Genomic DNA, 14,840 nt, shown 5'->3' with positions numbered 1-14,840 from the left:
ACACTGTTGGAAGGAGTTTTTTAAAAAGAAGATTCAAGTGTCTGAAAGTTGTTTTCTAACAGACTAACCTTTTCACGATAATCTAAACATCCTAATATATATCCTTATAGTAAAGAGCAAAATCTCTGTTAAAATCTCGTCTACAGTCTGAGCAAGATCAAATCAAAGTGTGATTGGTTAATTCACCTGTCACTTTCAAAACACGCTATGATCTTCTGTCCCTTCATGAAGTCTGAACCAGTGAGTGAGCCAGATCTAACGTAAAAATGCGTAAAGACAACATTTTGCCGTTTTCTGGACAGTAACCCTTTTATTTCTGAAGCAGAGTTGATAGAAATGAGGTTGAATTTAGAAGAGAATAGCCTAATAATTCAATGAAATGAATAAAATATAATACTTTCAAATATAATCATTGAAATACTGATATGTCTTCTGTGAAAGCCTCAGTGTTTCCCTCTGCAGCCTCCTCAGTGCTTTTATTTTGAAAGACTGGAGCAAAGCTGAATCATAACACAAGTCAGATGACCGCCAGATGTGTCGCAGCTCCTGTAAGTGAATACTCTGTTTTCTTTACACTGTATTTCTTTGTCTTTGAAGGGGGTGACTCGTGTAACACTGTTGGAGTCAGTTGTTTGTGTTGTTGTGGTGAGGCTCTTAGACTCGAGCTGATAGTCTCTGTGGTCCAGATTAGGACAGAGGTGGATTTAGGGAGAGACTACTGAGGCTAAAGCCCCGAATGTTTTCTCAAAAGCCCCGCATGTTTTACGTTTTGAAAATGACATTGTACAAGTAATTTCTCTCAGTCTCTGTCTCTGTCTCAGTCTCTGTCTGACTGTACTGCGTAGACTGTACTGAGTCTACCAGAGAGGCAGTAATACGCCGCCGACGGCCACGTAGCCTCCGTATCCTGCCGTGAAGAGGAGGTGTTTGATTCTCACCCGCGCTTACCCCTCAATATGGACATCCACGGTTTTCAAAAGAGTCAACGGCACCGCCATCCACAGAAAGCTGTACATGAACAGCAACAGCAGCAGCCAGTAAACCACAGACGGATATTTCAGGTGAAACTACAGGTGTAACACTTAATCTAACACATAATCACAGCCGATCGGCCCCGTGCGCACATTACGCAAGTAGCGTAGGGCCGTATGAGCTCCGCGAGGGCATCGCCTTCCCCTCCTGTCAAAGCGAGTGACAGTGATGAGATGAGAGGATGAAGCAGAACTGAAGACAAGATAACATACCGAGAGTGAACAGTATCGGGTGAACTCCTCTCCAAGTTAGATATCATTCATTCACAGTAACATTAAGTTGACAGAATCATCCCAGCTCAAATTGCTCTAACCAATCAGACCAGTCCCGACCGACCCCAGTAAAAACTTAAGGCATGAACACTGGATGAGGGGTTGAACTGGCTGGAGGGGGCGCTATTGCGACAGCCATGCTGCCTGAAAGGCTGTTTTCACTTGCACTCATTTCCTGTAACCCTGACTGGAATAAAATGTTCTCCGCCTCAGACATTTTTATTTATAGTATCCCACCGCTGCCACCAGTGAAATAAGTTTTAGGTGTTGGAGATTGAGGGTAGCGTAAACATTCACCCCACAAGGACAGGTATGTGATGCAAAAATAACCTTTACTGAAAGTACAAATTCATAAAAGCTAAAAGACACCCCCACCTAGGAAGTCCCACAAGAGTCAGTCACTAAACACACAACACTGCAAGTGAATTAGGATAACTTTGCTCACACCTTACAAGGACCACTACACACAGCACTAGAGAACAAAACAGCACTCTGCACACTACTATAACACAATATCAGAATGCACAGCAATCAGTAAGGACAAGTCAGACCCACTTCAACTGATAGGGGGAAGCAGAGGGCTAACTGAGTCACGAATACTGCCTCTAAATGGGGTCCTGGCCGGGTGTTAAATTTATAAAATCTACCGTAAAACAAATCATAAGTAGACTAGGACCCCTGTGGGGTCAGGAAGCGCATGTGGGGACAAATGCTTGGTGCAGCCAGGACGTCAAAGCAGTGACGACAGACAACTTGCTTGAACCGGCAAGGAGGCACAAGACAACTTGTTGAAGCAGGAAGATTGCAGTTCCATCCAACTCTGCAAAGGCACCTTCTACTCCCCCTTCCCTCGCTACCTAAAGGAGGCACCCAGCCTCCCCTCCTAACACAGGAACAGCTCCCCTATTGAACTGTCTTCACTGCCAGCAACACTAGAAGTTGCAAACAGCACCCATCCACCTCGGTGCCGCAGCCAAAAACAAGCAGTTCAGTGTCTCCCCGGTGCTCCCTAGTGCTGGTGTCACTGTAGAGTAAGTGTCCCAGGAGTGCAGACGTAAAGAGGTATTATCAGCAAAATGTACTCAAAGTCTGATAAGTAAATGTACTGGATCTGCAGAAAAATAGCACGTGTGACTGGTATATTATGGCATTATTTGATTAATTAATTATTGAATGATAACTGATGACCATGGTTTCCTGGTTTCCTGTCCTGTTACTGCAGAAAGCTGAAAATAAACAGCTTGTTTTACAGTGTAATCTCTACATGGATCTATTTTCTTCTTCATTTCAGATGATATCCTTTGGGATTTTGGATTTTGGATTTTACATATCACTGAGATGACATCTTCAGGCTGTAGAAACTGTGAATAAAATGCCGTTTGGAAGAAAACCTCAACAAATTGCAGCCATGCTGGTAAAATAATTTATTTTCAGCAACTCTTTTTATTTGTTTGCCAATTCATACATCATATTGCTTCTCCTCACCAACATTTCTGTCTTTTTGCCTTTGTGATTTTCTCTTTCTTTCTCTCTCACACATGTACAAACATTTCAATGTCAGGAAAAGAAAAAATGAAAATGCTTTTCTGTTCATCAGAAAGGTTTTATTAGCTCCGCTGAGTGACAGGGTGATGTGTTTTTAAAAAGTCTGAAATCCCATCTTCAGAATATTAGGTCTTAGACTGTCTTAGATGCAATTTTGACAGGTCCTAAAAACTGGATTATGAAATTACAAGTGACTCACCAGATGTTCTCTGTGGGTATAAGCCTGCCATTGTCACTTGTTTCAGCCCATTTCTGCCATTAAGAGAAAAAAAATATCCAAGGTGAATCATAATTATGAGTTTAAAAGTCATATGAGACTTAACATCATAATTATGAGGGGGAAAAAAACTGAAATAAGGTGTGACATGGTCTCTAACCAAACTACTGACTATATGAACCCGACAATTCCACATTGGGAATTTCACCCAGAGAATATACACTTAATATATACACACAATATATACAACATATATATACACACACAAGTTCTTGGGTAAGAAAGGAGGAGCCGAGATGTGTATTTATAGTCCAACAAGAAATAATTTGTTTAAAATTCAAGAGCAATTAATTTGTTTCCTGTTAAAAAGGAGACATTTAAAAAAAATCTTATAATTCTGTGATTACGGGGTGGGACAAACGGGGGGAAGCTCCACTCACTACAGAGAGAACAGTCATAATTGATATTAATTGAATGTGAGATAAAAAAAAAAATCAGAACTATGACATTTGTTCTGTGAGACGTACAACTGAGATTTCAACTCATGTCAGTCCACACTGACGTTTCCCCTGAGATACAGTATCACACAAATGTGACCTCAGTCATGTGACTTCATGCTATAACAGGAAAGATTAGATTAAAAACTCTGTCTTCTTCTTCACAGATACTTGTGATTAATGTCTTCAGAGGACAAACCCAGTCATGTCATCGATCAGAGTATTGGACAGGGAAACAATGCTGTCCTACGTGTCCTGCTGGTAAGATCCAATCAGATGTTGAAGGGATATTTCACTTCAGTGGTTACATATGGAGTCTTTGTTTTACTGCCAGGTACCAGCCATGATTACCAGACTCAAGATCTTATACTTGTTGTGCAGAGCAGTAAATATGTTCACAAGTGGAATTTAACAGTGAAGGACCTGCATCTAACTGGAGTTTTAAACAAGGTGGAATTTATTTTCTTTAGTTTGTTTGTTTTGTTTGTCTTAATTTTGGTTTCACCTGGTGGTGGGAATAAGAATGACACTGTAGTGTAGTAGACAGCAGTGCATGTCTTTGCCTGCTTACTTTACTCTCAATATTACATATTTTTGTTGAATAGAGACATTTTATGGCATGAAATGACATTGTTGGTTTCTTTCCAACAGGAAGTCGCGTTAAAACTGATTGCACGGAATTCAAAAGTACTTCCTGTCTGCCCTGCACTGAGGGGACTTTCATGAATCAGTCAAATGGACTTAGTCGGTGTTTTGCCTGTTCAGTCTGTCATGAGGGTAAGTTTCTGGTAAAACTTTTAAAACTTAGTTATACATTTATTGATATTTATCTGTACTGTGAGGCAGTAAAGGTTGTTTCTACTTTACTTCATAAATAAAATAAATACATTTGGCTCTTAATGCATCATAAATAGATAGTTAGGAGTTTACGGTGGGTATCGGTCCAATACTGTCATCATGTACTGGTACTAATACTGATAACCATAGAAATTGAACATCTAATGAAAATAAAACATGTTTTTAAAGTTATTGTTAGAACTTTGACAGCTAATAAGTACTTGTATCGGCAAGTACCCAAATGTAAGTATTTGTACTTGTACTCAGACTGAAAAAAGTGGTATCGTTGCATCCCTAGTCCGTATGTGACCTGTACATGTGTTGACAGGTTCTGGTTTGAAGATAAAGAGGACATGTACGACAACATCAGATACAGTTTGTGAACCACTGGAGGGATTCTACTGTACAGAGTCTGAAGAAGAGAGCTGCAGAGCAGCAAAGAAACACACAAACTGTTCACCAGGACAGTACATCAGACAGACAGGTGGGTTTTCTTCTTAATGTGTGGCACTGCTGTGTACACAAACAATGAACTGTACACCTGTGAGTTCCAGCAATGGATGTAAAGGGACAGTTCACCCTAAAATCAAAGATACATATTTTTCCCCTGGCCTATAGTGCTGTTTATCCATTTAGATTTTTTTTTTTTTTTTTTTTGGGGGGGGGGGGGGGTTTGAAGATATTGCCCCATAGAGATGTCTGCATTCTCTCCAATATAATATAATAATTTCTTCAAATCTGTTTGCTGTTGAGAATTAGTGGTATACAATAATATCTAGGGCACAGGTTGGTAGCCAGCATGCGCAAATGAGAAGACCATTTTGTGAAATATCTTACTTAAAAAACATTTTCTGGATGTTAGCTTTGTTTTTGGTTTTTTTTGTGTAGAGTGTTTGTTTTTAATATTTTGATAATCACCTCAGTGTCTTAGGTCAGTCATTCCCAAACACTGGGTTGTGACCCACAGGTGGGTCTCAGGAGATTTAAATAAATAAAACACTATTGAAGAACTATTTAAGATTTATATCTGCAGGACGGCTTTTATAAATAATTTTACAAATGGGTATATTGTTTAACAGATGAGAGGAATGAATGAGAGCTTGTTAATAGATGCACTTCTTTGTCTCATTTATGAAGTAAGTTAAAATGTCCTACACTGGACAAACAAAAAAAGTTGAGAAAATTTCAAACTCTTGAGTTTAAAACAAAAGTTTTCTCAACTAATAATGTTTTGTTGTTTTACTTTTCTTCTTTTTAGATAAACCTGAATGAACCTCAAGAATGTATTTCAAAGTAAGATGAATAGTGGAAATGGTTTCTGTATTTTTAATTGAATCATTTCATTTTCAAGCACCTAAATAATGACAGATCCGGTTCACAGCTCACTGTAAATAATTTTTGAAATACAATTTTCTAAATGTCAAAGATCTAAAGAGGAAAAGTAAATTATCTCAACTAGGTTGGCAAAACGTTTTAAAATTGATTAAAAAAAAAACCTCAAAAATCTTTTACACTAAGTTGCCTTGAAATTTTGAATTGTCTCAACTTTTTTTAGGTTTGTTTTCTTGATGAGAGGAAATAAAAACAATGAGATGACCTGTTAACTCCTAAATGCATTTACTTCTCATGTGTATATGCATCTGTCCAGATAATAAGGTGATGTGGAAATGGCAGTAAAAATATTAAAATATAAAATCAAATATTAACTCTCTAAGATTTATTGATGAAGCCTGTTGTGAACTGGGTCACGATGGTCTGTCATTTTTTAAAAGTGGGTCCCCAAAAAAAAAAGTTTGAGAATTTGGAAAGTGAATAACTAACATAACTTAGTTAAGTGTTTCACTGACTGACTAGCTAATATCACTAACAGTTATCTGAGACACTGAGGTGATTCTGAAACTGCACAGGTAGATAGATATTAATAATAAATAAATAAAATCATCCAAAAAAACTATGGAAAAAAACGCCAAATACTATTAACAATATGCACAAAGCGACCTGTGAAAAGTGAAGAAACAATGAGAAAGGACTTTAAGGAAGTCATCACTGAGGCATAACGTGACTGAAGGGTTGACAGGAAGTCAGCAGACATGGGTTTGTAACACACTACATTGTGCAACTAGAGAGTTGATGAGTCAGGGAAAAGTTTTTGACTAGTAAGTTTCTGATTATAAAGTCTCAGACCTGTTAGATCCACTGAAATGATTAGAAAGAAAGATTTAACATAATTTTATCAGAAAATCATGTTTAAAGTCATGTTAATCATGTTTGTACAGGAACATCATCAAGAGACACTGAGTGTTCTGACTGCAGTGATGGAACATATTCAGATGGAACATTTACATCCTGTCAGACACACACACAGTAAGTGAAGCTTCACATCAGACACATGAATAGAACTTTTTCACAGCAGCCATCAAATACTAGTTAGTAGGTCCTTAATTACTGTCATTCAGAGATGGGATGTAACTAAATACAAATACTTTGTTACTGTACTTATGTCGATTTTTTAGGTTTCTTACTTTTACTCTTTACATTTGAGCATGAATCTCTATACTTTCAACTCCTTACATTTTCAAGAGACTCGTTACTTTTGTTTTATGCATCTGAGAGGAAATATTGATTATTTTTTTATTTTGCATCATTGTGTTCTGCTGATTTCAACCTAAATGAATGAGAGAATGACACATAGAAAAATGATTCACTGGTGTAACCATCAGTGCATATCCTGCAACGAGATGAAAACAAAATAAGACACTGGACAAAGAAAGATGTAAAAAAAAACATATAACAAAAAAAACATAACAAGATGAAAAATACCTAACAAGACAAAACGATATACAAGATGTAACGAGATGAAAAAGGCGTAAGATATACCAAGACAAAAACAACATAAAAGATGTAACAAGGTCAAAAAGATGTAACAAGTAAAGACATATGACGAAAAAGACCAAACAAAAAAGGGCATAAAAGACATGAGACATAAATAATGTAAAAGGCATAACAAGACAAAAATGACATAAAGATGTAACAAGACGAAACAGAGAGGGACACTTGACTGTGGAGAGAGGCTGAGGTTCAGTTAATTAGAGGAAGTGTCTTTCACAAGGCCAATTTTTACTTTTATACTTAGAGTACATTTCAAAGCCTGTACTTTTTTACTTTTACTTGAGTAAAAGTTCAATCAGTAAGGATATATTTTGTGTCATAACAAGTTAAAAACCACTTTAAAAAACTAATGTTCCTTCATCGTTTCAGATGTGAAACAAAGAATCTCCAGCTGATCAAACCAGGAAATGTTTCAACTGATGCTGAATGTGGAGAACAAAGTTCAGACAGGACAGGAATTGTGATCGGCGTTATTGTGACAATTTTTATAATAAGTGGAGCAGCTGTACTTTCATTATACTTCCTGAAAAAGAATAAAATAAGTCCATGCAAAGGTATATTTGCATCTAGATATAAAAACACTATGATGTTTTTAATAATATAATAATATTGTCTGTCACATCATGAAGTTGTTGATCAGTGTTTTTCATTTTCAATGTTTTATTACAGAAAGAAAAAGAGATTCTAACAATCCTAAAACGGTATGTTTTAAACTTGTTACACTGCTACATATATACCTCTAAGTCTATGTACAGTAGAAAGTATGATTTTCTTCTAATTAATGAAATGTTGTCACTCATTTATCAACATTTAACAAAAAAGGAGCAGTGAATGTAGAAGAATCATCATCACAGATTTCTAACAGATGTCAACAGCAGCAGGTAAGACAGCAGTGTTCACTGATGTCAAAACAAGATGTTTCTGTTTAAACTAAATATATTTCTCTCCTCAGGAAAAGACAGTTTTATCTCAACATGCAGACAGTTTTCCCAGACGCTGCAGATTATTATCAAGTTGGACGTGAGAGACAGTGAACACACCCTCTGCAGAGCTGCTGGTCTGAAGTCTGGATCATTATCTCATACATGTTACTGTACACAGACTGATGTTAAGACGTGTGTCTTAAAGGGACAGTTCACCTTAAAATCAAAAATACATATTTTCGGCCTGGCCTGTAGTATAATATAATGGGACTAAATGGCAACCCTAAGTAAATCAGAATAAGAAATACTTTATTGATCCTCGGAGGGAAATTGTTAGTTACAGTTTCACCCATTCAAGAAGTACACACATACACACACATATATTTCTATCTATCTATCTATCTATCTATCTATCTGTTGCCCATAAAGTTGGCATAATTTTGTTTTCAGACACATTTCTCTTTTTATTCCTATTTATACACATCAATAATCACTTTTGTCCAGGTGCAATAATTATATACTGAGTCCCAGTTACCCAGATGAAACAAATTCATGCTCAACAATTGTTTGGCGCTATAAAAAGCAAGACATTCGCTGTGTTGTCCTTTTCCTGCTTAAAGTCTGTATGCAGTAAGTTCACATTTTCAGAATTGGCTGTATAATTTTCAACCAAATTTGACACAGAAGTTCCCTAGGCTACGCCTCATCTGACACAACTGTCAATAGTCCAGAGTGCTTGCACTCTGACAGGATGGACACAAACAAGCCAACATTGTTGATTTCCTCGGAATATCGCAGAGGGCGGTCTGCAAAATCCTCAAATGTAATCAAGAGGAGGGTCATTTGAGGCCATGAAAATCTCCGGGACGACCACGACTAACTACCAGACGAGATGATCGGCAACTGCTTAATCTGTGCTGTAAAAATGCCAGCAAGGCGCTTCTGTTGTTTGTGGAGAAGACACCATGCAATCAACATTTCCCACCAAACTGTAAATTGAAGATTGCTTCAGCATGGTTATCGAACAAGACGAATGACCAAGTGTCCACGCCTAACTGTTTGACACAGAGTTGCTCGACTTCGCTGGGATAGGGAGTAAAGAAGATTACAGCTTGGGCAATGGCAACATGTTGTCTTTATGGATGAGAGCCGTTATATCCTTGACCGTATAGATGGAAGACAAAGTGTGCCGCGATTACGTGGTGAGAACTTCCGCAATGACTGCATCCCGGTAGCCACTCAAGGAGGTGACAGTTTAGTGATGGTATGGGCTGTTATTCATTATGGAGGAAAAACGCCATTGGTGATGCTGGATGGAAACGTCAATGCCGTTGTGTACATCCTGGAGAACCATTGCCTCCCACATGCAAGAAGCGTCAAGGGAACAACTTTAGGCTGCAAGACAACAAGGCAAGAGCACATAGGGCAGCTGCAGTGAGAGAATTTCTTGATGCAGAAGTGGTGCACCAGATGCCATGGCCTGCTTGCTTCTCTGATATGAAGCCTATTGAGCATGCCTGGGATGCCTTAGGCTGAGCCCCTAATGAGAGGGACATTATTCCTCAGTCTACAGGAATTAACCCGGGATCTGACCAAAGAGTGGGACGTCCTGCCCATTGATGCCATCAACAAGCTTGTGGACAGTATGCCACAATGTCTTAACGCATTGATCCGTGTCAGGGGTGGCCATACGTGACATTAGTGACTGAGTGACATTTGAAAGAGTAATATTGGACATTGTTATGGATGAAATCCCCTCGAATATGTGTTTTCTGTTAAACTGACCAAGGTTGAAATATTGAAACAAAAGCCTTTAACCTATTGTTCAATACCCCCACTTTTGTTTAAGCCTGAATTCACAGTTTGCAAAGGTTAACTGTGGTTTAATTTTCACTATGATATGTTTGGAAGAGATTGATCAATAAAGTTTTGAGAAGATATATGCTTTATCCATCAAGAATAAATCACATTGTCACAATCATTTCATGAGAAGTGGTAAAAAATATTTTATTCCAACTTTATGGGCAACAGTGTATATACATATAGTTTTAAGAAATAAAAATAAAATATTAAAAGATAGGGACAAGTGTTAGAGGTCACTGTATTATAATAAGATCAGTATCAGTCTAAATTAGTCACTGTTAAGAATTTAACCAAATAAAATGTATTAACACTTAACCAGCAGTCTAGAAATAGCAGTTATTGCACCTCATTTAACGTTTTTAACGACTTGCACTTTGACACTTTTCTTGCTTTGGTAATTTACACTACAACGTTATTTGCGAGTATTATACATGTACTGCTGTGTTTGAGTTTAAAGGCAGAATAAGAAGGATTTGTCCAGGCTGTTACTAAACACAGCAGAAGTCTACCAGGACATCAAATACTATTGTGTTTAGTTGGTAAAGTGTCCTGAGCACAATAATGACAAAAATAAGGAAATACAGGCAGGAGCCACCAAAACAGTGGGTCATAAGCAGGGGTGGAAGTAATTAATTACAAATACTCCAATTACTGTAATTAAGTAGTTTTTTGGGGTACTTGTACTTTTATGAGTAGTTAACTAAAGTAACTAATACTCTGAGTAGTTTTTATGACAAATACTTTGTACTTTTACTTAAGTGTTATTCTAACCCTAGTACTTTTACTTGTAATTGAGTAATATTTTAGCAATGTAATAGTACTTGTACTTGAGTACAGATTTTCAGTACTCTTTCCACCACTGGTCATAAGTGACGGTTTAAAGCAGACCTGGGCAAAATGTAACCTGGAAGGTGGATTCCATCAAAATATTCACCCACAATTCATCACATGGCAGAGTGAGTGACCATCAGTAGAAGTGTCCTCTATACAACACTTCTGACCATTTCATTATTAGAGATTTAGTCATTACTAGGACCTTATATCATCTGTGAAATATATCACATGAAAAATAATTACCCCGCCCTGGTTTAGACGGATTTGATCACATTGTTTTTGAAGAAAATACTGCATGTTATACATTTAATTGCTCTTGTTTATTTTCTGTCTGTCACTTCATGTATATTGCTTATTTATTATTGCACACTGTCGTTTCTGGTCCTGTGCTGCTGTTACAACTGAAGTTCCCCTCAGCGGATGACTCACAGTAAAAGTGAAACTGTTGTGGCTTCTTGACACAGACAGACAGTAGGTTTATAAAATGCACTCACACTGCAAACTACAGACCACATGTCTTCTGTCCCACATTTAATGTCGCTGTTTGTCGTTGTTAACTCAGTGTGTGTCTGTGTTTGTGTGCATAAAGTGAAATGGTGGCTCTCGCTCCTCCCACTGCGTGATGACAGACTGTACGTGTGTGTGGTGGAAACTGTCTTTCTGCGGTCAGTCACCTCTTCTCCCGTCAGTGTCTGTACCAGTCAGTGAACTCTGACCAGTCAGTGAACTCTGCCTTAGGTCTGCACGTATCTTCTAGGTTTTGACAAACTTTAAAGTGACAACAGATTTTCTTTTGCATAATGGCTGCAGCAGACGTCACTATGAACACCCCGCCCCGTGCTGTTGCCAGATTTGATGTTTTTCCGCTGTCTTGCGCAGGTGTGCGGAATCTTGGTTGATTTTTACGGACTTAGCGGGTTTAAAATACATTTTAAATGTGCGCTATTTCGAAAATAGAATCACAATTAGTATCCTTTTAGTATACAAACACACCCGATCACTCAGCACAACTCTGATATTACCAGGCTTGTAGAGTAACATGTAATGGGATTATGTCATCAGGATACAAAAAGGTAAATGCAGTTACAGAAAAAAAAAAGTTTTAATGAATTTACAGTTACATTTAGTGAAACCTGTGATTATTTATCAGGACTACAATTTTAAAATAAAGAACAATACATGCACAGCACACATTACAACACTGAAAAATGAAAAGTTGGTCATCATGTATTTGCCCTCATGCTGGTTGAAGATTATGCAACACTGTTTTCCTGTGAGGCTCCAGCAGTGTTTTGTTTACTAAAAGAAGGAAACCCAGCCTTCAGTCTGCATGACAGGGAGTAGATAATGACTGAATCGCCCTGTTAACATCCACCAGCATGTAATAAAGACGCACAAGATAGTGTTCATATGCAAATCTGTCATTCCTGAACAGAAACCTTTCTGCTTTTGAAATTATAACATCATTACGACATTATTATCAAAAAGTATAACATTGTTTTCTTGTGAAACTCCAGCAGTGTGACAATATACCAGTACTGACAAAAACTGATATTTAAAAATGAAATATTGATATCATGTTGATAATATAATAATAAATTGATAATACTCCAGCACCTCTTAAACACGCTGTATGTTCTTAAATCATTTCATCTGACTGCCTGTTCACTATTTAATTGTAACTGCACTTTTTTGTATGTTTGTATATGGTTACAGACTCCCTTCACTTCCCCACACTCACCAAAAGGAGACAAAATGTCACACAAAACAAAGATAAAAATGAATTTGTCTGACAGCATTATTATCATTATTGTCTATTCTTTTGGCCAGTGTTACCAAAGAATATTAATACTAGATCTGCACAATTTGGTTGAAAAAAGAAGAAGTATTTTTGTGACTTTTCTTCTTTTTTTTCTTCTTCTTCTTCTACTTCTTCTTCTTCTTCTGCTTCTTCTTTTTTTTTGACTGAAATTGTGATTGCGATATGATTAGTGGAAATGATTAGTTTTGCATTTTTCACATTTGACTGAAAAAAATATTAAAATCATAATGATTTGATATTTATTGAGGTCTGAACCAAACAAACATGTTTTCTTTCATCTGAAGAACAAGATTTTTAGACCAGGTCATTTCTGCAGCACTATAATATCTCATTATAATGCTGTTTTCAATATTCATATTGCGATTTTACTGCAATTGTGACAATCAGTACAAAAGGGCATGGAGAAAAAGAGGGGCTATGGAATGGTACAAGGTGTTGTAAGTTCATTTTCTTGTGAACCTTCAACAAATGACTTATTGATTAGTAAGTAACATTATTTATTGACCTTGTGGGATAGGCGGTTCACAGGAGCTCATGGCAGGCTGTAACATATCTTGCTGCCAGTCTTCTGCAGCAGTCTTCTGTCTCTCCCAGTAAGGCTGGAAGTCTTCCAGAGTCACTTAGGAAGAAGAAATCAGGAAGTATTGGTCGCAGAACGAACACAACCTCTCAAGTCAGGTCTGTGTGTCTGCCCACCTCTGCTGTTGGGTTGTTTTCACTCAGTCTGTATTTAGTCAGGGTTTAGGGTGAGATAGGTTTCCCTTTTCTTTTGTGAATTTCTTAGTTCTGTCCAATAATCTATGTATTTTTCTTTCTCTTTCAACATAATTTGGTTGGATCTAATTTTTTGAGTGTGTGTGTGTCTGGAGGCTGAGGTGGTTGTGGTGCAGTGATTTTAGACTCTGACCTTTCACCTAGCTTCAGGGCGAGTTGGCAGTGTTGACTCTTGTGGGTTCAATTCCTGGCAGCACACGGCTTTGTGAGAAAAATAAGAGTGGATCACTTGTCTTATTATGATTCCAGAAATTTAGGGCTCATTTTTGGATATTTAACAGTAGAGGATATTAGTTCACAGGTATTCTCTGGACCTGGTGATACTTTTGCAGAACTCTGCATGTTTCAATTGGATGTTTGTCCCATTTTATCCAATCTTGTTGCGTTAGTGTTGCCCACACCTCACTGCCATATAATGCAATCAGTTTGATGATTGATTGGAACATTCTGAGCCCGGTTCTAATTGGTAATTTAATGTTTATTGATCTCTTGATGACACAGAAACCCCCTTTTGCTTTTTTCTTTTAGTTCATTCACAGCCATGTTAAACTTTCTCGTATTTGATATTTTTAGTCTTAAATATGTATCATGATTAGTTTGTTCAATTAAAATTCAAAATACAAGGGGCTTTATTGGCATCAGGAACAATGCTTACATTGCTAAAGTTTCACTTCATCTCATTTTCACTTCACATCATGCTGTGCATTATTAATATCACAACTGTGCAATATCACTATTTACCTATGTCCAAATTTGTTGAGTCTGCTTATTGTTGATATTGTCTATACTGTTATACTGTATACTTATATATTTTTATATCTCCCCTTTATTCTTTTATTTTCTTATTGATGCTTATTCTATCTTGCTGCTGTTACACTGCAAATGTTCCCATTGTGGGACCAATGAAGGAGTATCTTATCTTAAAGCAGGTGTAAAAGAAAAAATGAAAAGAAAAAATGTACATGCATAGATATATTTATAGGCTACAGATAAATAACTTAAAATATAATAGAAAAGATGTAGACTTGCAGTTTAGAAAAACAATAGAAATACAGTGAAATCTGAACTTTCCAACAGCTGTTTGTGTTTCTGTCACTCACTGTCCCTCAGGTTGTCACATGTTGGCTGGTAAGACATGTCCTTGCATGTCCCTTTGTCTTTGTCTTTCTTTCCTTGTGTGTATGCATCTATACTGTCTAGGCTTACTGCAGCTACCAAGTTACATCTATATATATATGTGTGTGTGTGTGTGTGTGTGTAGTTGTATTGCCTGATGTAGCTTGCTGACCTGCCTGTCGGCGTAATACTTGTGCACACTTGAATTGTTGTTACTGG

The 14,840-nt window shown here is 37.3% G+C and overlaps 2 protein-coding genes and 1 long non-coding RNA gene across 6 annotated transcripts in view; 2 read left to right on the top strand and 1 right to left on the bottom strand.

Moving 5' to 3' along the window:
- LOC146325719 (tumor necrosis factor receptor superfamily member 14-like) overlaps positions 1-14,840 on the top strand; it is a 55,571-nt gene that overhangs the window by 27,401 nt on the left and 13,330 nt on the right. The window contains exon 4 of the mRNA XM_084721882.1: positions 8,112-8,170. Within this exon, the coding sequence (XP_084578008.1) occupies positions 8,155-8,170 (16 nt within the window). The 5' untranslated portion in view covers positions 8,112-8,154. The remainder of the gene's footprint in view (positions 1-8,111; positions 8,171-14,840) is intronic.
- Positions 440-8,170, top strand: LOC146325721 (tumor necrosis factor receptor superfamily member 14-like). 4 transcript variants are annotated; one of them, XM_084721873.1, is made up of 8 exons: positions 441-548; positions 2,596-2,718; positions 3,731-3,824; positions 4,215-4,340; positions 4,729-4,884; positions 6,677-6,764; positions 7,659-7,843; positions 7,959-8,170. In XM_084721873.1, the coding sequence occupies exons 2-8, from the start codon at positions 2,677-2,679 to the stop codon at positions 8,030-8,032; spliced, it is 765 nt and encodes a 254-aa protein (XP_084577999.1). In that variant the 5' UTR covers positions 441-548; positions 2,596-2,676; the 3' UTR covers positions 8,033-8,170. The 4 variants fall into 4 exon arrangements, with proteins under 4 accessions (XP_084578001.1, XP_084577999.1, XP_084578002.1 ...); XM_084721874.1 differs by lacking the exon at positions 441-548 and adding an exon at positions 860-1,061; XM_084721875.1 differs by lacking the exon at positions 7,659-7,843 and having other exon boundaries at positions 440-548.
- LOC146325720 (uncharacterized) lies at positions 12,000-14,733 on the bottom strand. The gene is made up of 2 exons (XR_014770742.1): positions 13,237-14,733; positions 12,000-12,874 (listed from the first exon to the last, which is right to left on the bottom strand). It is a non-coding gene; the product is annotated as an uncharacterized LOC146325720 (long non-coding RNA).

Source organism: Lutjanus erythropterus, chromosome 6 (assembly GCF_056507025.1).
Source record: "Lutjanus erythropterus isolate fLutEry1 chromosome 6, fLutEry1.hap2, whole genome shotgun sequence".
Lineage (NCBI taxonomy): Eukaryota > Metazoa > Chordata > Actinopteri > Lutjaniformes > Lutjanidae > Lutjanus > Lutjanus erythropterus.
The sequence above is the reverse complement of the archived record's forward strand: the minus strand, read 5'-3'. Positions and strand labels throughout refer to the sequence as shown.